General features: G+C 35.6%; 1 protein-coding gene across 3 annotated transcripts in view; it reads right to left on the bottom strand.

The window, feature by feature from the left end:
- Positions 1-4,356: 4,356 nt before the first annotated feature.
- Positions 4,357-20,844, bottom strand: part of LOC125231018 (NPC intracellular cholesterol transporter 1) — a 138,671-nt gene continuing 122,183 nt past the window's right edge. For 2 of the 3 annotated variants that reach the window (XM_048136356.1, XM_048136358.1), the window contains 2 exons: positions 16,721-16,808; positions 4,357-4,797 (listed from right to left, as the gene is read on the bottom strand). In XM_048136356.1, coding sequence (XP_047992313.1) covers positions 4,670-4,797; positions 16,721-16,808 — 216 coding nt within the window. In that variant the 3' untranslated portion in view covers positions 4,357-4,669. Of the gene's footprint in view, positions 4,798-10,519; positions 10,844-14,454; positions 14,535-16,720; positions 16,809-20,844 lie in introns of those variants that run through there. The other variant, XM_048136357.1, reaches the window with a different exon arrangement.

Here is a 20,844-nt window from a genome sequence, read left to right as displayed (position 1 = left end):
AAATAATACTTTCTTAAACTACACATTGGTGGATTATAAAAATCTAGTTACTTGAAGCATTACTCCGTCAAAAATTATTGGAACTTTAAAAACGTTTTTAGTTATATTTTCCTTGAACCACTCAAGGATACGAAATGGTGATTAAAGAGACTCCATAAGACACTGGTCCCACCGCGAGCTAGTAAGCTATTAGCTATCGGCTATAAAAACGAACAAAATATAAGCACTCCCGTGCAAATAAAAGAGACACGGCGATATTATAGCTCACCGCTGGGCGAGTAGCTACAAACATCGCCGTGTCTCTTTTGTTTACCCGGGAGTGATTATCTTTTGTTCGTTTTTATAGCCGATAGCTCATAGCTTACTAGATCGCGGTGGGACCAGTGCCTTAGACACCGTAAAGGCACATCTCTTCGCCTGGCTTACTAAAGCTGAAATCAACGACCAGCTTTTAAGCGAAGCTAATTTCAGCTTTTACAAAGCCAGGCGAAGTTCGGTATACTGAAAAGACTTAAAAGAGATATGTTTTTGCGGTACCTTTCGTTACACAGAGGACAATAAATAACCAATGAATTTTAGACGAAGTAACGGCTCAGTTACAGATTGTAGATAATATTTATTTTAAACTATAGGTATATCAATTTGAAGTCAATTTTTACTAAAATAGCTAGATTTGGACATGTTTCCTAACAACAACGTAAACTCACTATACCTACTAGTTGCCTAAATATTTGGTTCTGAAGACTGGTAAACTATTCTGGCGTTTGCCACGTTTTTTAAACATAAGAGATAAAGTTGGACCAATTTAACTCTGCAGGGGTACAGCATTTAAAATCAGAATATTTGGCAATGTCGTTAAGTTAGATTCTTATAAAAATATTTTTATACATTTCTAAAACACTTCCTCAAATTGTGTTCAAGTTGCTGAAAAGTTATATTATAGGGATTCAATAAACACAAATATTCACAAGCCAATAGCCATAGCCACAGAATTAAGCAAGAATCCAACTACTAAGACGTAACTGGTATTACACCGATTTTAACCAGTTAAATTCTATTTTATACTACTAATTTTGCTGCTACGGATTTGCAGTTCAACGACAAAATATTAATAATTTCGTAAAATAAAAACAGTTTATTTCATCGCTTGGGGTGTTTTAGGCACTGGTCCCACAGCGAGCTAGTAAGCTATGAGCTATCGGCTATAAAAACGAACAAAAGATAAGCACTCCCGTGCAAATAAAAGAGACACGGCGATATTGATAGCTCACCGCCGGGCGAGTAACTATAAACATCGCCGTGTCTCTTTTATTTACGCGGGAGTGATTATCTTTTGTTCGTTTTTATAGCCGATAGCTCATAGCTTACTAGCTCGCGGTGGGACCAGTGCCTTAAACAGACTTAGCGTAGTCAAGTAATAAATGATAATATACGTCTCTACATTTATTGCAAAGACTAAAAACTATATAGAGACGGTTCAAGCTAATTTTGAAGCGAGTTTGATATCTCAGAGCGTAGAAGTATTATTAAAACACACCTACGCTCTTCGGTCTCAGAGGTACAGTCAACCAACTGGAACCCTAGGCCACTGTAGAACTCTTTCAAAGTGACGATATCAATCGGATCGTAAGAAACCTCTTACTGTTTTTCATTTTGACATGGTTGTAGAGTGGCCTAGGGTTCCAATTGGTTGACTGTACCTACAGATCGCTGCACAGGTAGCTTGGACATATTCTACCATTAACAACTAACAGATAGATACATATTAGTAGAGCTTTTAAAAACCTTAACACTATTTTAGCTTTCACATTTATTCCATTTATAAAATGCACAGCCGCCACGAATGTTGATATACAAAGAATCTTAGCTACCTACATTTTACACTAATTTGACATATCAAGGCACGGACATAGTACAAAGAAAAATAAATCTATAAAGAAATAACGCAATTGACCATCATGTTATGATTATTGATTAAAAAAAATAATAGTGTGTTAGGCCATTTCATTCCAAAAATTTCCATTGAGTTATTTCCAGTAAGTAACAGAATATGTAAATTTTTCGTAACACAATGGAACCAATTGTTTATGCACTAAGGCCACTTAGGTAAATTGTACTTTAAAACTCGAAAATAAAAAAGTATAGTCACTTTTATAAAAAAACTTAAGTCCTTATATATCTATGCCTTATTTGTCAACTGTTAAGATTAAAATGCAAGCCGTTTTTTTACGAATTGCATTGTCATACAACTAGAAACTTGGTTGGTACAGTTATCGTCATAAATAAGTGATATACCTTGTCGCTTTTAATCGTTTGACAATTTCGTATGATTTCAATCAAGAAGTTAATGTGACAAGGTATAGAAAACATCATTATTTATGCCGGTGACTGTACAAGTAATACGTACCATTAGCTAATACACTGATGTTGCGTATCTAATTCAAAAAAATCGTAACGTGTTCAATTTGATACATAAAATTGAATTTGATATCAATATCATATCACACTCCGAATACGACGACGTCCCTTAGTCTTATCATTTTATAAAACATCATAAGAACGAAAGAGAGACCTAATTTTTATTCCCGTGCTGCTTGAGCAACAAGAGCACGGGAAATCATAAGAAATCTACTGATAGCTGCTCTATCTACTAACCAGTGCACTCCACTCCTACAATCGCCATCATAATTATTATCAATACTAAAAAGGTGCTCAAAAACATCTGAACACGCACTATTAAGGCAAAGTCGTGTACTGATGATTCTGAGTATTTTTTGTATATGATCACTGAACAACTGGTGTATAGGTGTTTTCATTTCACTAGGTACAACACTGATATTTACAAATTAGCCTTCAAATTTTTTGTAAAATATTAATACTTCTAAGGCCCACTTGCACCAACCACTTAACTCTGGGTTAGTGGGCTGTCATCTGTCAAATTCCATATAAAATGGTGGGTTAACCCCCCATTTTCGTTGGTGCAAGTGGCCCTAATAGGGTTATTTCACTCTTTTTGTGTAAGGCAGCTTCACGTGTAAGGCAGCTATATGAAAAAAAACTGCGTTATTATTATTACATTTGTTTATCATGCCCTAAGCTTATTAGGCTTCATCAGAAGTTTGGTATACTTGTAGGTACCCACCTAACTTGCCGTCTATTTATAGCCTAGGCTAATTGATAAAGCTAAGAAAATAGCGCCCAGTAGGTACCCCATTACCGAGATTTTCTGGAATATACCAACCAATACCTTTCTTTCGGAACACTATTTCTCAGAATACTGGGATCTCAAATGTAGGAAATAAATGATAATTGGCAGGATTTTGCATCTAGAACGATAACAAATGAACGATTTTTGCTGTACCTAAAATAACTTGGTGTTTATAGCTCTTTTTAATCACAAAGTTTATTGCGATATTTTAGGCTACATAATTAACTATTTTAACTAACAATAAATTTAATTAAAGACTAGTATATACACAACACTAGTTTACCAGTCGAGCCCAAATGAAAACTATTTAAAAAACTATATTATTATAAAATAAAGGATTATTTATTATATTAAATGTTACTATAAATTAGGTATTATTGGAAAATCCACAGAACTAAAAAAATCTCTGTTTTCCATTAAAAAAAAATACAGTAATCAATATGACGGTACATATAGTACATAAAAATGAATCATTACCAGTCATTATACTAAATAATATTTTTTTAAATATCATCATTATTATATTTAAATTATGATACATTAGCCCATTTTATAGGTTGTCAATTTCACAAGGAAATTAAAAAGACGTACCTACTAAATATAAAGTATTCTGTCATACTATGTACAACAATTGGTCTTTGTAATTTTCTTGTTTTCCATTAAAATACAATTTGTCTAAGTACACAAACATACATATTTGTGAGTAAAGTGACATAAGGCATTTCAGGACTTTCACAATTTCAGATACGTGCAATCATAATTATTAAGTAACTAAAAATCCTAAAAAAAATAGGATATTAGATACTTAATGTCACTCAATAAAATTCGATACATTTTTTATGAAGTTTTATATTTTAACGTTTTTTTGGTTACCATTTAATTTCTCGTCTTACGTACTTCAAATGTTTGCCCAATTTTCGTAACACAGTGGAACTATTTAAATTGTCAAACTATCACAAGCCTATATTCTACTTTATTTGAATAAAAAAATAGTATATATGTCACTTTACTACGAATTTTAATTAACTACTACATACATATACGCAACTCTGCACTTCCTCGATACCAGGGATACTTTTCTTGAGGAGTAAGTTAGAAATAAATAGGTAGTTCTTTTTTTATACGGAACATATTTCATATTACCATACTACCTTGCCCCGCCTTACCTGTACCTTGTTGGTACGTACGTAATATTTTCTTGCATAGGTGTAACCTATTCTCTGAATCTTCAGATCAGGTCATTCAGCTTCAACTATCCAAGCAAGTGCAGAGCCATATCTTAGAAACATCAAGCTACCTACATCTGTCGATTTACTGAGTTTCAACTGTCGAGTCTCAATGGTGAGCGTGTGAGTGAGTTTCGTAAAATGTCTACATATCTGTGAGGTGATCTACACTTCATTGGTTACCGTGTGTAAACTTACACCTCATTGGTGTAGACCTCAGTGACCGTGTGTAGACCTACATCTCATTGGTGAGCGGGTTGATAGACCCGCTGGTGTGCGCTTGCGGCTCGGACTCGTCTAGACTGCCGTAGGTGCCGTAGCGCCGGGACACGCGCCAGCGGCCCCGCCGATTTCGGGTTATGCCTAAAAACACTCGCTATTGCAATTACAGTGTAAAATGTACATAATTGCAGACTTTTCGTCGGCGCAAATTACTACTAGAATGGAACCTCTCCCACAAGTCCTTGACGTTTTAAAGTACGTTAGGCGGTGGCGTAATAGTCATGGAAAATTACATCGGACGGAGATAGTAAACAGCACCTCCAGGCGATTAGTGAAGAGTCAAAAATTACATAAATAAGCAGTTAAAACTGAGTAACGTATTCAAAAAACGTCAAGAACTCATGATAGAGGGTAATTGGATACATATCTTGATACCATAAAATCCCGTCTCTTCGCCTGGGAAACCTATTTTCGCCTGGCTTTATAAAAGTTCAATTTACCGCCTAGTTGTGAGTACAGGTTCAATAAAAATTACTACAAACATTTAGTTTGATCAGGCAAACTTTGCGGAACCTGCACTAAAAACTAGGCGGTCATTTCAATTTTTATAAAGCTAGGCGAATATAGGCACCTACCTTAGGCGATAGACGCGGTTTTGTGGTACTACAAGGGCATTTTCGTGAGAACAATCACAAAAAATATTTTTTCTAAGGTAGGTAGGTAAATTTTGAGCCCTTTCGATCTAGGACAAAAACAAGAGACAAAAAATTGGTCCCAAAACTTTCTATTATTTTGCATATTTCCCACTTTGTAACCGCCGTACAAAGTGTTTGAAAAATGGTAACGAAATGGAAAAATTAAATTTGGGACGCTTTTTTTACCTAGTAGGATCGTAAGGGCTTGTGATTCTGAGTAGGAAAAACATTAAATTTACCTATTTAAGAAAAAAAAGTTTTTGAATCCTTTTTCGCGAAAATGCCCACAGTCTTGATTATAGCAGGCTCCGTAGCCGAATGGCATTTCTTTTCTACGACGCGAAACGAAAACGAAACGAAATAGATATCTACGAGCGTTTCGCTTCGTCAGCGTTTGTGCATTTGGCTGCGCACGCGGTATCTATGAAATTAGGTATGCGTTTTGTATTATTTTAATGAATCTAACAATTAGGTGTCAAAGTGAATGAATACTAGCAAGCAATGAAACCTTGTCAAGCTGTTATAAATTCTTACTTTAGCGATCTGGGGCAAGCGCGGATCCAGCTTCGTGCCCAGGGGGGGGTCACGTGGTAAAGGCCCGGGGCCCCAGGAGGGGGTCACGTGGTCTATTTGTATGGCCAACTTAGGCTCCAGCGGGGGGTCATGACCCCCATGACCCCCCCCCCTGGATCCGCGCATGATCTGGGGACTGATTTTTGAATTTCGAACGCTCGAATTCGCCGTTTGAATGTCTGTGGAAAACAACGTAATGCTATTTTTGAAAAAGGACAGCTAGTAATTTTTTAATCTGATGGTACTGACCACTCGTTTTCGATTCTGTTTAGTAAAATTTAAATCGCTAGTAGTGGAGATATTATTGAACGAAATTCACGAAATCGAATGATCGACATTTAAAAATCGGCCCCCTGATATGCCTGACTCCAATAATCCCGAATAAAAGTATCAATTATACCTTTCAAAGTAACTCCAGTTTACCAGCATACTTACCAACACAACAGTCAGATACAGTAAGAGTATACCAAACATACTTACCGACTTACGAATGTACAATAAGAGTTTTGAATGATTCACGGTTATTTTCATTAGACTTATATTGACCGGGATTAGAGATGGGTAACTACCTAGGTAAATACCCGACGGTGGGTATTTACCGGGTAAATACCTGATATTTACCTACCCGCGGGTAAATACGCGGGTATTTTCATTTTTCTTCCAAATTTGACGTTTTTAAATGGTGTTTGGGCTAAAATAGATTAATTTAAGTCAGTCTTTGTAATTGTACACATAATGTTTATTCAAATTGGGAACGAATAGGTTGCTATGAGATAAAATGTGATTTTAGTGTATCACTCCAACTATAAAAATCGTGTAATATCATTCTCTGACATACGGAAATAATTTCAAATGCTTTTAGTATAAATTATAAGTTTGATAAATTAAAACTGTAAATAAAAATATGTGAATAAAAATATTTAAAAAAAATCTTTTTCAAGCTCATAACTCATACATAGTATGTTTTATGACAAAAATGCATATAAACTTTTTTGTAAGAAAATTGTGTCTACTTTAGTTCGTACATACAATACTTTTCGATATTAATGATAGTTTCCATGAAATATGAAAAAAATACATTTTACCCCCCCCCTAACCCCACCATAACCCCCTCCAACCAGTACTAGGAAGTTTATCTTTATCGTATAAATACGACTAATTAAAACAATCTAGAGATGGGCCGAATATTCGGTAAATATTCGGTATTCGGCATATTCGGCAAGATTTTCAATGTTCGTATTCAGCCGAATAGTTCGGTTACATTGCCGAATATTTACCGAATAAACAAAGTAAATAACTAATGAAGATCTTACGTATTCCATTGCATAATAAGCTCCTATTTTTGTAACTTTCAAAGAAACTACTAAAAATGCGTCAAAATATAAACAATTGTTTTGTAAAAAGTTAAAAAAAACCGTCGTTTAAGAGTTGAGAAGAGTTCAGAGTTGTTTTAACTAAGTTTTAGTTATCCACTAAATCATAAGAACATAGTTGTAGTATGTATAACAATTATCAATCATTTCATAGTTTTAATCATAACATTCGCTTTAAAAATATGGCGTAACCGAATATTCGGCTGAATGTTCGGTTCGGTAAGAGCTGAACCGAATGTTCGGCCGAATATTCGTATTCGGCAAAGTCCATATTCGGCCCATCTCTACAATCTAAAAAGCACACATAAAACATATTTTGTTAATTATTTTTAAAAATATACATTAAAACTTTTGTAAACTTAATTGTCTATTTGACTGAAGAGTTTTGTTTTAAATTGTGTATAAAAATACAACCACTAACTTAGTATTTATCTCCATTTTAACACAAATCAGCATGTCCAACATGAAATCAATCTACCCGTCAATTTGGGTAGACACGGGTAAATACCGGGTAGATAGGTATTTACCGGGTAAATACCTGGGTGGGTAGATTGGGTATTTACCCACGACCCATCTCTAACCGGGATATAGACCGTGATTACCTTTTTGATTTTTGTCGAGCTCGACAAAAATCAAATGGTAATCACGGTCTATATCCCGGTCAATATAAGACTTACGAATGTACATTCCTCTAATGCGAGTAAAAGCGGTTCTACCATTTATCGTGTTCAGAATTAAATCATCATCATTCCCTTGCCCTTTTCCCATTATTTGGGGTCGGCGCAGCAGATCTTCTTTCTCCATTTCTCTCTATCAGCCGTCATTTCCATACTAATACCTTTCACTCTCATATCGTTGTTCACACATTCCATCCATCTTTTCTTAGGCCTTCCACTACCATTGTATCCATCCACTTTCATATTTACCACTCGTTTTATAACATTGCTTTCATCCCTCCGCATTACATGCCCATACCATGCTAATCTACTTCCTCTCAATTTCTCTGTCACTGGCGCTACTTTCAGGCTTCCTCTTATATACTCATTCCGAATCCTATCCAGTCTTGTCACACCACACATCCATCGCAACATTCTCATTTCATTCACATGCAGTCTTCTCTCATCATTCGTCTTGGTGGCCCAGCACTCACTTCCATACAGGACGACAGGTCGGATAACTGATTTATAAATTTTCCCCTTCAGAATTAAATGATTTACAAAAATAACTTAGAGGTAATCAAAATTAGTTACTCGCGCGTAGACGGTCAAACAAATCTTGGCACTTAAAAAGGCAGCTTTGAAAACAGTAGGGCTCACCGGTCAATTATTAAAACGGTTTACTTCGCATAGAAAATTCAAAATTCGCTCCTTTTTTAGTGACAAGATTTGCATGAACGCATTACAAAACTTAGCAATTATTTCGTTCGCGTTTGCATTGAAATTCCGGAAACTTAATTAACTCTCCGGGATTTCAATGCAAACGCGAACGAAATTGCAAGATCTAGACACTAAGTTTGATTACCACTTCTAACCTATCTATAGGCAATTTACTGATGAATATTATACAGTAGCAGAGTGTGTGATCATTGATGTACCAATATGCCGGATGTGAAACAGGATAAGAGCGGTTTCATATTATACTTTGAAAAGTAACATTTTTAACATTTTGAACCAAATGTGCCGTAGGAAAAATAGCGCACTACGCAGACACGACAGTGATATGCGTGTAGAAATGCATTTGTCTGAAACCGCCCTAAAGATATTAGATCTCTTTAGTCTCATAAATGTGACGTTATCTAGGTAAAGGGACCTTATTGTCGATGGCGCTTACGTCCCGCGGCGTCGTATTTGTACACGAACATCGCTAACAACGCCGTAAGCGCCATCGACAATAAGGTTCCTTTACCCAGATAATGTCACAAATAAGGTAGGTACTTGCAAAGACTAATAAGTTCTGTTAACTCCTTTGTTTTATTAATATTAGCGATTAAAACATCACTTTACCTCCACTTATTGTAGTTACTAAAATAGCTACTTAAGTCTTTACATTTACCTTTTACCCAGTAGCTTTTACGTTTAACCGCAAAGATTTGCCCTAACAAGACCATATTCAACATGAAATGTTAATATGTATTCTATTTGAATTTGATTATGAAGGTCATGAATAATTGAATAATGTACCAGATTTTTATTCCCATTTACTACGCTAGAAACATGATACTTTATCAACATTAACACTTTCGAAACCGGGCTCTACGCGGCGCTACGACATTTTCGCTACATACGGGGAAACCCATGTAATCGGCTACGCTTCTACGAGCGGTGTACCCGACAGTCGGGTTCTTGGTAGCGAAAGTGTTAAGCGCATTTTACTTGTAGCTTTAGTAAAGAATAGCTTTCTTAATAAGCAAGCTACACGTCAACATTTTGATATTACTTAGTTTTCTATTATTATTCGTGCACTTTATAACAAATTAAAGTGCAGTCCGACTTGTATTGCAAAACGATACATATTGCCTTGAAATAAAGTGCACAATTTCATTTATGCCCATTTGTGCCATTTACATCAGTTTTTATTTTGTTATAGATTTTTTTCGGTAGATATCGATAACATTCGGTGTCTGTAGCTCTTGTTTCATTGAGTTATGAAAAGTATGGGACTTAGGTATTATTTATTAGTATTAAAGTACCTGTGACATTAACTCAAATGAAAATTATATATCATAATTTTGTGGCACAAGTTTCGATTTTTATTTAAATATCCCGAACAGAATTAGGAGTCCTTGAAACCAGCCAAATGTTATCCAAATCTATAGAAAATTATTCTACAAAAAATAAAAACCGACTTGTTTATACTAGTGGTCTCTCCGTGTATGCGATCTACTGTGATCTTGCTTTATAAACTTAGCCTTACGTTGCTTGGCCCCGGGCTCGAAATAAGGGGTTCCTTCAAGAAAAAATCTTTCATTAATATATTAATTATATTTTGGACCTTGTTCTCCAAACTTATGATTATGAGTGACATGGTTTTGGCGATGTGGCAATCCCATGCAACTTCTATAGAAAAGTCAAAATTATATCCGATGCAGACAATTTTACAACTCTCGCTCGCTCGTAAGGTAATATCTTGTTAATATTTTTACAGCATCAGATAGATTTTGGCTCCGCCATAGTAACACTGGTGTCACATGCAAGGTGCTAAAATAAAAATAAAAGAACAAAATAATTAGAAAAACATAATTTATTGCTATCACAATATAAACTGTGGGTCGGTACATCACTAACATTACCATTACCTTTGGATATTGCGGAAAAAGCCCTCTAAATTAAGTACTAATTTTAAGTAGGAGATTCCAGTGCTGGGATGAAATTCTCTAACAGCAACATTTGCTATATTTCCTAGTTATTTTAATAGGAACTTAGAGGGGCCAACTAGAATAAAATCAAAAACAATCTCATATAAACTCAAGTCGTGGATATAATACATTGTAAGGTGATGACTAATAATAAGAATTTGTTCATAATCTCCATGAGGTTAGAGACGAACCTGCAAAGAGACGCTCCACTTTAAATAACCTTACTCACGGAGCCCGACCACCTTAAGCTTGCCGCCTATTTGACCAACAAGACAATGTTTATTGACACTGACGATTCATATTAGTGACTCAGAACGCGCCCCTTACCAAAACATCTACTACTCTTGTGGCACTGGTCCCTCCAAGAACGAGTTAAAAACGGCTATAAAAACGAACAAAAAATAATCACTCCCGTGTAAATAAAAGAGACGCGATGATAGCGCGCGAGTTATAGCCCGTAATCGATGAGCTACAAATCACTCGCTCTCTCCTTTCGCTTCTGGTGGGACCAGCGGCTGTATATCGAGGGTTGTGTAGATTAATCTTCATTTATGTGAAATTCCATGACTCAACCTCGTTTCATAGATCATTCTGTTTACTAAAACGATAATGATGCGCGCTTGAGTGGCAAGACCGAACATACGGTGTTGAGAGTCAACCAATAGGAACCCTAGGCCACTCTAGGACTATGTCAAAGTAACGCTATAAATCAGATTGTAAGAGATCTCTCACTGCTTGTCATTTTGACATGGTTGTAGAGTTGCCTAGGGTTCCAATTGGTTGACTGTATATGTACATTGTACAATGCTTCAATCTTGTTGAGCCATTTAGGGTTGAAGCTAAACTGGACAGTCCATACCATAAGTATTGAACCAATTTAGCTAAGCCCCTAAATGGCTCAACAACGATTACGTAGGTGTTTTGGAGAGCGTATATTAGATATTTAAAAAAAAATTTGCGTTTGTTAAGTACTATCGCAAGGTACTTTTACTTATACGACTTGTCAGTGTCAAATGAAAACTGTCATGAATGGAAAACAGGGGCTTAGTTAGTTCTACTCTCATGAACCCTTTGTTAGTTACTTAGGAAAATATTAAAATATAAATTAATACAATGTGCACAGCGATAAAGCTTACTTATTTTAAACGTGCAGAGAAACTGACAATAAATTAAAACCTATGAAAATGACGTCAGATGTCATCCGGGCGAACATGTCCTAATAAACTCGAGTAAAATACCTAATCAATATTTTATTAGGTAATAAATATATCGAAATTCCTGGTTTTTATCGTTTGTTCCCAACGACGCTTTTTCAATTTGAATTTTTAGAATACGACCACTTTGATATATTAACAATGTCTTCCTTCTACTAACATATATTAGCATTTATCGCGTGTCTTTTTCTTTTCGCACTCGACAGTATCTATTCAGTTAGAAAGAGATATAGTCTGGAACGATGAACACTTAAGTGTAATAATACGACTTAAGGATATTACAATACAAAAATTGATCCTAATAACCGACATGACCTAATGAGACATAGTAACCCCTCTTAGGTAGTAGAAAAAATCTTGGCTAGACCATGGCCATATCTTTGATATAAATTCTTTTATAACTCGTGAATATTGTAGGCGAAAGGGGATATAATCCCGTACCTATCAGATTAAGGAATATTTATATCTAAATTTATTGATTTATTAGTCAATTTCTCGCTTTGATTGGCAGTTAGGATTTCCCAACGTTAACCAATATTTCCGTATACAAAAGCACCTAAACTATAGCAAATATGTCTCATATATTATATATTATTTTGCGTAATTATTTCGGGAGCCATTTTGTGAACGTATGCAAATCAAAATGGCCGCCTGGTAGGAAATATTTGTATTGTGAATAAATATTACTATACTAACAGCAGATATTCATAACGAATATCGAAAAGTGCACGACACTATTAACATAAAGCAAAAATAAATTAATCTCGTCTGCCAGCGAGAATCGTGTCTCAAACACATAATAATTACAATTGGAATATATTCATTAAAAATTCTAATAAGCTTGAAGCCTAACAATCCTAACATATAATATCGTGGGGCCACCTACATACAGCCTTGGTAATTATATAGGATAATTCCTAATATTTGTTTATTACCACGTAAAAATTTATAATAATAAAAAAACTAATTTTGAAGGTTATTTCACAATAATAAAATTGTAAAAAAACAAAAAAAAATTCTTCGCATAAAATAATGGATTCGCAATAAAAAATAAGCAGTTTTTATTATGTACCAGACTGGGTATTACTTTTTATATAAAGAAAAGGAACAATTGTAAATGTGTTTAAGGCTGTATTTACATAAAGAAAAGGAACAATTGTAAATGTGTTTAAGGCTGTATTTACATAAAGAAAAGGAACAATTGTAAATGTGTTTAAGGCTGTATGTTAAGATGAGTGAGCGTCCACCTTTATTAAATATATCATCTACATAATTATATCAATTATTCTGTTGTCCACTGCCCTAGATCCACACAATCTTAAGTACCGAAAACGTTTAAGTACCGCAAAAGTGCAAAAAAATCAAGGCAGTGTCAAGCACGCACAACATCCAATACATAAAAATAACTTAAATTCGAAAACAAATAGGAATGATCGTCATCTATACACATCTAAAACGATCGGTACATGCATTACAATATAAAAATATTCGTGTTTTCTATACATAGTAAAAAGGAGTCCCATGAACCATTCTTTGGTTAGAAACCGTACCCGCAAGGAGAATTCACAATTTTGAAAATTTTATTGTGAATACTACTTTACATATAAATGCTTTATAATGTTAATGGGAAGAAAACCATATTCCCATTAGGCTATATATCTGGGAAATAACATATTTCACGGATGAAATATCTTATTTTCTGAGGGTCAATCCCGATTGGATGGTAGTCATCGTTTCAAAGGCACTGACCCTGCTGGTTGGTCTATGAGAAGCGTTACCAGGCACTGAATTATCAACAAGTATGGCGGAAGCAGTATTAATACAAAGCTTTGTTAGTTGGAAATAACTACGTTAATTTACTTTTAATTTTACTTTATATTGCACGGACAATACTGTTCATTCTCTTTACAAGTCACTCTAAATTTTACATTCTAATATCATCACAAATAAGCTAGCTTGCTTTAAAGCTAGCCTTCCATTTCACCTCTAAGTTTACAATTATTTTCTATCCAAATACTTAGTTATTTCAGTGTCCACCACACTTGTGCCGTAGCAAAAAGAAAAAATAATTTATAAATTACGATCAAGTCCGTTTACAGAACAAAAAAATTATAAATCAGTCCACCATTTTGTGGCCAATACACTGGTGAACAAAATGGCCGCCAAATTCAACTTGAATGACGTTGTTCATAAAATGTACATACGTCAAATGTTATTCGACGTTTATAATAGTTTGTCCCTTTCATTTTGACAAATATTTAGTAAAAAAAGGGACAAAAACGTTTAATGAATAAGGATATCTCCTTTATACCGCATCATAAATATATTTTTCAAAATTAAACGCATCTAAATAGGTAGCAAAACGCTATAGTAAAGCCCGGGCTACATAAGCTAAGTGGCTAACGAGCTACTCCTCTCATATATAAGGCTATCGCCTTTGTAAAAAGTAGCTAAACTAGCTTACGTTCTCATAAACGGACCAGAATCCCAGTATATTTTTCTTTTTGCGTGTCAGAGCCGGGCGGCGCCTACGCCAGAAGCGTGTCAAAGTTATAGAGTCTCGCGGTGGGTCCACGGCCGCCACTTACTCTCGTGAGCGAAGTCTCGGCGACCGCCTCCTTGCCTCGTTGCATCTGGTTGGCTAGCTTCTGCTTGTTCACTGGGGACCCTGGAAATGACAGCCGGTTCACCTGCCTGACTCACTTCAAATGGAAATTGTCGAATACTCGATAAATAATAGTTTATAAGCCACAGTATTCCTTATCAGGACACTAAAAGGCTGGTTTCGGATCGACCAAAGCAGAGATAACTTCATCAAGCTGCACCGACAAGAGCCCTGCTCTTAAATTGCTTAATAATAAAGTATACCTTGTGTGTTTTATATGGGAAAACTGTCGCATATTCGAGTTTTATCGACTTTATCGTTCTGTGAATCATATCTTAACTGGTTTCTATTGTCTCTTATTAAGAAACATTAGTACCTACTCATTGCCAGCTTCTTCAGAACATAATAAGCGGCGGGGGTCGAACCCACGATCTTGGATCATGTGATTGAATAGGGTAAAGTTTAGTGTAGTGTTAACACTATAGCACAAGATAAAAAACAAATAAGTGTTATTGAAAAAAAATATCTCTGAATATTCTGGAAATAATATTAGATTTTTGACTTCCATTGAATCTTTATGAAGTGAATTTATTTTTTGATTATCCACATCTAAGAGAGCGCGCACACGGGCAGCTTTTGGCAGCGACTTTTTTGTCGCGACCATGGCCTAGTATGAAAGTGCGCACACGAGGCAACGCAACTTTTCATACAAATACGAAAGTCGCCGAGCAACTGTGTCGCCCGTGGGCGCGCACCCTAATGCTATACTGAACTCAACACATTATACTCAGTTAAACTAAATGTAATATCGTAATATAGGAGACCAAAACAAATAATGACACATTTTAATAGATACTTTACCTTTACAAGAGTTAGTACACTAATAATGAGTTACACAATAAATGCGCATGATAAAACATAACGTCAAAAGGTGAAAAAAAATTAGACTGACATAAACAGTAAACTTCTAATACTAACTATTATTTGACAACTGATACTTGCTAAAATGTTTAAAAATAGTTCTACAAAGTTTACTTTTTTTAAATAAAATTTCGATAAACATACATTATTCCGACATTTTCTGGTATTTGCATCTGACGCCTTCCATGGTAGCGAATGGGTCCTTCCATTATTTGAAAATACGTATAAATAACATATTAATCATTAACTTTTAAATTTACTTTCTTGGTTATTAAGAAGTTTCATCAGTTTATTGTCAGCCTATAAAATATCACTAGTGATCGGTATACAACGATTTAATTTCAGGGCAGCGTAGTTACTCTACTCTATAGCAAAGAAAAGTAACAATTTGGCCGCAGAAGGTCAATCTTTAGAGCTGAATTTCAATTTATGAATTTTATTCCCTAACTCACCCACACTGCCATGAAATTAGAACGTTGTTACCGATCTAAATATAACACGAATAAGAGAACAAGGTCCAATATACAAGCAAGAAAAATATGTGCAAAATCATAGCATGAACGCATGCAAGGCGACCCTTCAAGATATTTGTCAAAAAAACTGTAAAAATGAGTGAAGCCAATCTGGTAAACTGTGTGAAAAATGTGCATTGAAATAAAACTAATTTTGCTTTTATATTACCCCACAACGAAAAAAAAAACAAAAACAACGGGCTGAATGATCTGCCATACTTAAGAAACATTGAAAACTAAACAAAGTTGTTATTAAACTGTCTCAAAACAAAATAAGACGGAAACGTATGAACAATTGGATACAAAACGGATATTTGTTAAAACAAAATGCAAAACTTCGTTTATATTATACCTACATATGTATAGACAGACAGTCGTAGTTTAGATTCACAAAATATATACCTAAAACGGACAATGCAATATGTCTAAAAACAGTGACCGAAAAAGCAAATTACAGTCAAAATATCCCATTGATAAAAAATTGCACAATATCCGGCATCAAAACGTCGTTTAACTTAGCTTGCTTCGACTATTCATCCGTAACCATAGTATTTGTTAACTTAGTTCACTTCTGTAGGCCTAGCACACGATTGCCGCGAGATAGATCACACGTCTTCTTTTAACCGTATTAATGACATAAGGATGAGTAGTCTATCTCGCGGCGATATACTCTCGCGGCAACCATGTGCTGCTTGTCATACTCCCAATACACTGTCCGCTTTAGGTACGCGTCCATGTTCGGGTTTTAGAAGACGAAAGAGACATTTTACCCGAACTTTCACGAGTCTGTGACTATGTTGTATGTAGTGTACTCACCTATATAGCTGAGCATGACTGGCAGGAATATGAGTCCGTGCGCCGCACCGAATAGCACGATGCCCAGGTACATTCGGAAGTAGAACACCTGACGAAAGAAAATATTGTATTCTAAACCTTTAACAGCTTTTTATCATAACATTTGAACGTTTTCTGTAAATTATGGATGGTTTTCATGCGTACCTATACTGTCAATATTTAGCATAATATGCATTTTGTATTCCGAGATATGGTGTCATACTATGGGGTAACAAAGTACAGGCTATAATTATCTACAGATTATCTGGAATATCTGACTGTTGGCTATAGCCAGGACTATGATGCACCCGATCTTAGTGAATGAGTATACTTCGCATATGTACCTTGTATTTTCAGTTATGGCATCATACTATGGGGTTACACAGTACACTCTACTGAGACATTTTGAGAGCCAAGTCGCCTGGAATATCTGACTGTTGGCGGTGGCCAGGACTCTGATGCCGCTGAACTTGGTGAATGAGTATACTTCGCACATGTATTCTGAGAAATGGCCTTGTATTCTGAGATGTGGAATCATTCTATGGGGTTACATAGTACGCTCTATTGAGGGCTATTGCGAATGGGGGATGTCTGAAAATTTTAAAATCGCCTGATATTTTTTCTGGTGACAGGAATAAGCATTTCTATTTACAGAAAAAAGTTACAGATTTTTTGGTGGCACCATACATTTTATAAAAATAAAAACGTGTTGCTCGACTGCGCGTACGACCCACTTCGGCAGTTATGAGATTTGTCTTAGTCTTTAAAAAAATTCCATTTTGAATCTGTGCTGGCCACAGACACTGACAGTTGATTGTCAGCTTGACATTTTTCTCGGAGAATTCATAACCATATCTGGTGAACTATTTATTACTGTTTTCGACTCATTTTCTCTCCCTGGCCTCTGATTTTGCCTCCTTCTACGACTACCTTCGCTCTCGAACCCCGGACCGTGATTTTACTGGCTTAAAACGACGACCTTTGATTTTAAACCCTGGACCTGATTCTACTTGCATTAACGAAGACGTGTGCTTGCCCTGCTTGCTGCCGACGGCCTTTGCGTTGAACCCCGGACCTGATTACAATTTTTAAGCCCATTGAATTGGGAAAACGTGGATAGGTACTAGCGATTTTGTAAGAGCTAGTTCATCTAATTTGCCAAAATGTGGAACAGCGACAAACACAATGCCTGTGAAGAAGAAATTGATGAAAGATGCAGAGATATTTTGGACAGAGAATGTGTATCCCATTAATTTTGAAAAGTGCAACTACATGTTATTAGAGTGTAATAAACATAAATTTGTCTTGATCTATATTAACATTATTACTCATTTTAGCACCCATAAGTACGTTTTCACATTATTCGATCTAATACCAGATGTTGGACCGATATCCCATACATTACAGGCGTCGTCTTGGATTTTTTCCATTGAAATCCTTCCGACATCCGATATTGGATTGGGTAATGTGAAAACAGGCTAACTCCTAGTAGTGATTCATAAGCGCACCTGCCTACAGATGAGAACTAGAGAAGGACCTGTGCCCTAAACAAATAACTTTAGATTGTTGGTTTATTGTCTGCTTTAAGTAGTTAGTGCTCAAAAAGGAAATGAGTTTGCGGTGTGACGCCTACTGCTTTTCACATCACCCATTCAGAAAGGGTACTTTTCGGCCCTGTTAGGAGGGAATTAAGTGACACTTTTCTGTTCAATAACTCTGTCTGGCCTGTATAAAATATTAACGCCACGGAAAGTGTTTGCACATAAGTAATAATCAGTAATCAGTAATTCTTTATTGCTATCATAGGTACATAAGTTGGTACATTTCAGTAGGTATAGCACAGCTATGAACCCTGTAAGGGCACTGCAAATATAGTTCTTAATAACTAAAAATCTTAATACTTACAATCTTATAAATCTTAATACCTATATAATATTGCTATGAGAACATTTTTATGTTGTAACATATTTTAATATTATGTATAAAAAAATTGTGTTGATTAAGTGCATAATATTTTTACAACAGACCTGATTCATATTTTAGTATTTTGCTTATATGATATGAAAAAAAAAGTGTCAAATGGTAGCAATAGTAGATTGTGCAACAAGGGAGAAAAATGAGATATATGTCTTGAGTGTAGCAAGGTATTCTTAAATTTAATCCTGAGCGTAGTGAGGGATTCAAGTGTTAAGACACAAGGTGGAATTAAATTTGCTACACATATTAACATCAACTTTTAGGAAATTTATATATAATGATATGTTATATGAACATAAAAAATGGTATGTTATGTAACCATGTAAAAAAAATGTGTCCTTGAAGGGAAAAGTATCACTTTGGTCCCTAATAGCAAAGAGGAAAAGTGCCTCTTTGCACCCTCCTCGCAGTGCAGGGAAGAAAATAACCCTTTCTTTTCGAATCCCAGTCACTACACTCAGTATTCAATTACATATAGAATACTTCACTTTGTTCACAATTCAATTTATATCCTCGCTATAAATATGCAATTTTGCTCCCTCGTAACACAATCTACTATAGTGCTGTTAATCATGCTTTAACAGTATGGAGGGCCATAGAAGAATATGGAAAGCCATAGCCGACTGAATTTGATAGTAACTTGACAGTAACTCGACACACATGACACACACAAGTAAAATAAAACAACACAATAAAATAAATCAATTATATTTTATTATAGGACATTGCAAATTATAAAAAAAAATGTATTTTACCATATTTTTCCTATTGGTCTATCCAAAAAATACACATTTTATAAAATGCCACCGTGTCAGATATTTAAGGCTTTCTTTTTTATGATATTATTGCCAGCGTGTAACTGCATTTTAAGGTTGGTAAACAAGACACGGTATCTTACACTCAGGTGGTCTTCACAGCAAAATCGCACTCTGGTTGGGCAGTTCCTGCCAACCTATTGACACCAACTTTCCTTCAGCTCCTTTCTTAATATGAACAATTTTAAATCTGGGTTTTTCTGGTTGGTTTTAGAACAAGTTGGTATAAAGCATGTTTTGGGATCCTTATATCGTGTTTATGTACTTGCATTCATTATAACAAATAGTGTCCGGAACTTAAAAGCGATGATCGTCCTTATATCAAGCAAAATCAGAAGTCAGGGAGGCAAAACGGATCGTAAACAGTTCAGCAGGATCAGGTCCAGTGTTTAAAAGCAAACGTCTTCGTTAATGCAAGCAGAATCAGGTCCAGAGGTTAATATCAAAGGTCGTCGTTTTAAGCCAGTAAAATCAACGTCCGGGGTTCGAGAGCGAAGGTAGTCGTAGAAGGAGGCAAAATCAGAGGCCAGGGAGAGAAAATGAGTCGAAAACAGTAATAAATAGTTCACCAGATATGGTTATAAATTCTCCGAGAAAAATGTCAAGCTGACAAACTGTCAGTGTCTATGGCCAGCACAGATTTAAAATGGAATTTTTTTAAAGACTAAGACAAATCTCATAACTGCCGAAGTGTGTCGTACGCGCAGTCGAGCAACACGTTTTTATTTTTATAAAATGTATGGTGCTTCCAAAAAATCTGTAACTTTTTTCTGTAAATAGAAATGCTTATTCCTATCACCAGAAAAAATATCAGGCGATTTTAAAATTTTCAGACATCCCCCATTTGATCGTGATTGTAATTTTTTTTGTTTTTACTTGGCAACGACACTCTAAAATAAATATCGAAATGTTTCGTGTTAGTTTTTTTTTCGGGCTATCGTTCACTTAGTTTCCTACATCTGGCGACCGTGACAGGACAAAGAAATGTACCCACATCAAGATGTCTGTAGATTTCTAGCGTCACAGAGCTAAATTACCTGGAATAACGGACTATTGGCGGCGAGCGTGACGATGAGTATACCTTGCATACGTACTTTTTATTTTGAGATATGGCACAACACAGAACAAGCCTCCTGCTACAAATTACCTGGAATATCTGACTGCTGGCAATAGCCAGGACTATGATGTCCTCGATCTTAGTGAATGAGTATACTTCGCATACTCTTACGCATCGTTCTGTTCTGAGATATGGCATCATACTATGGGTTACACAGTACAAGTCTCCTGCTACACTTTACCAGGAATATCTGACTG

This window comes from Leguminivora glycinivorella, chromosome 11 (genome assembly GCF_023078275.1).
Source record: "Leguminivora glycinivorella isolate SPB_JAAS2020 chromosome 11, LegGlyc_1.1, whole genome shotgun sequence".
Classification (NCBI taxonomy): domain Eukaryota; kingdom Metazoa; phylum Arthropoda; class Insecta; order Lepidoptera; family Tortricidae; genus Leguminivora; species Leguminivora glycinivorella.
The sequence above is the reverse complement of the archived record's forward strand: the minus strand, read 5'-3'. Positions and strand labels throughout refer to the sequence as shown.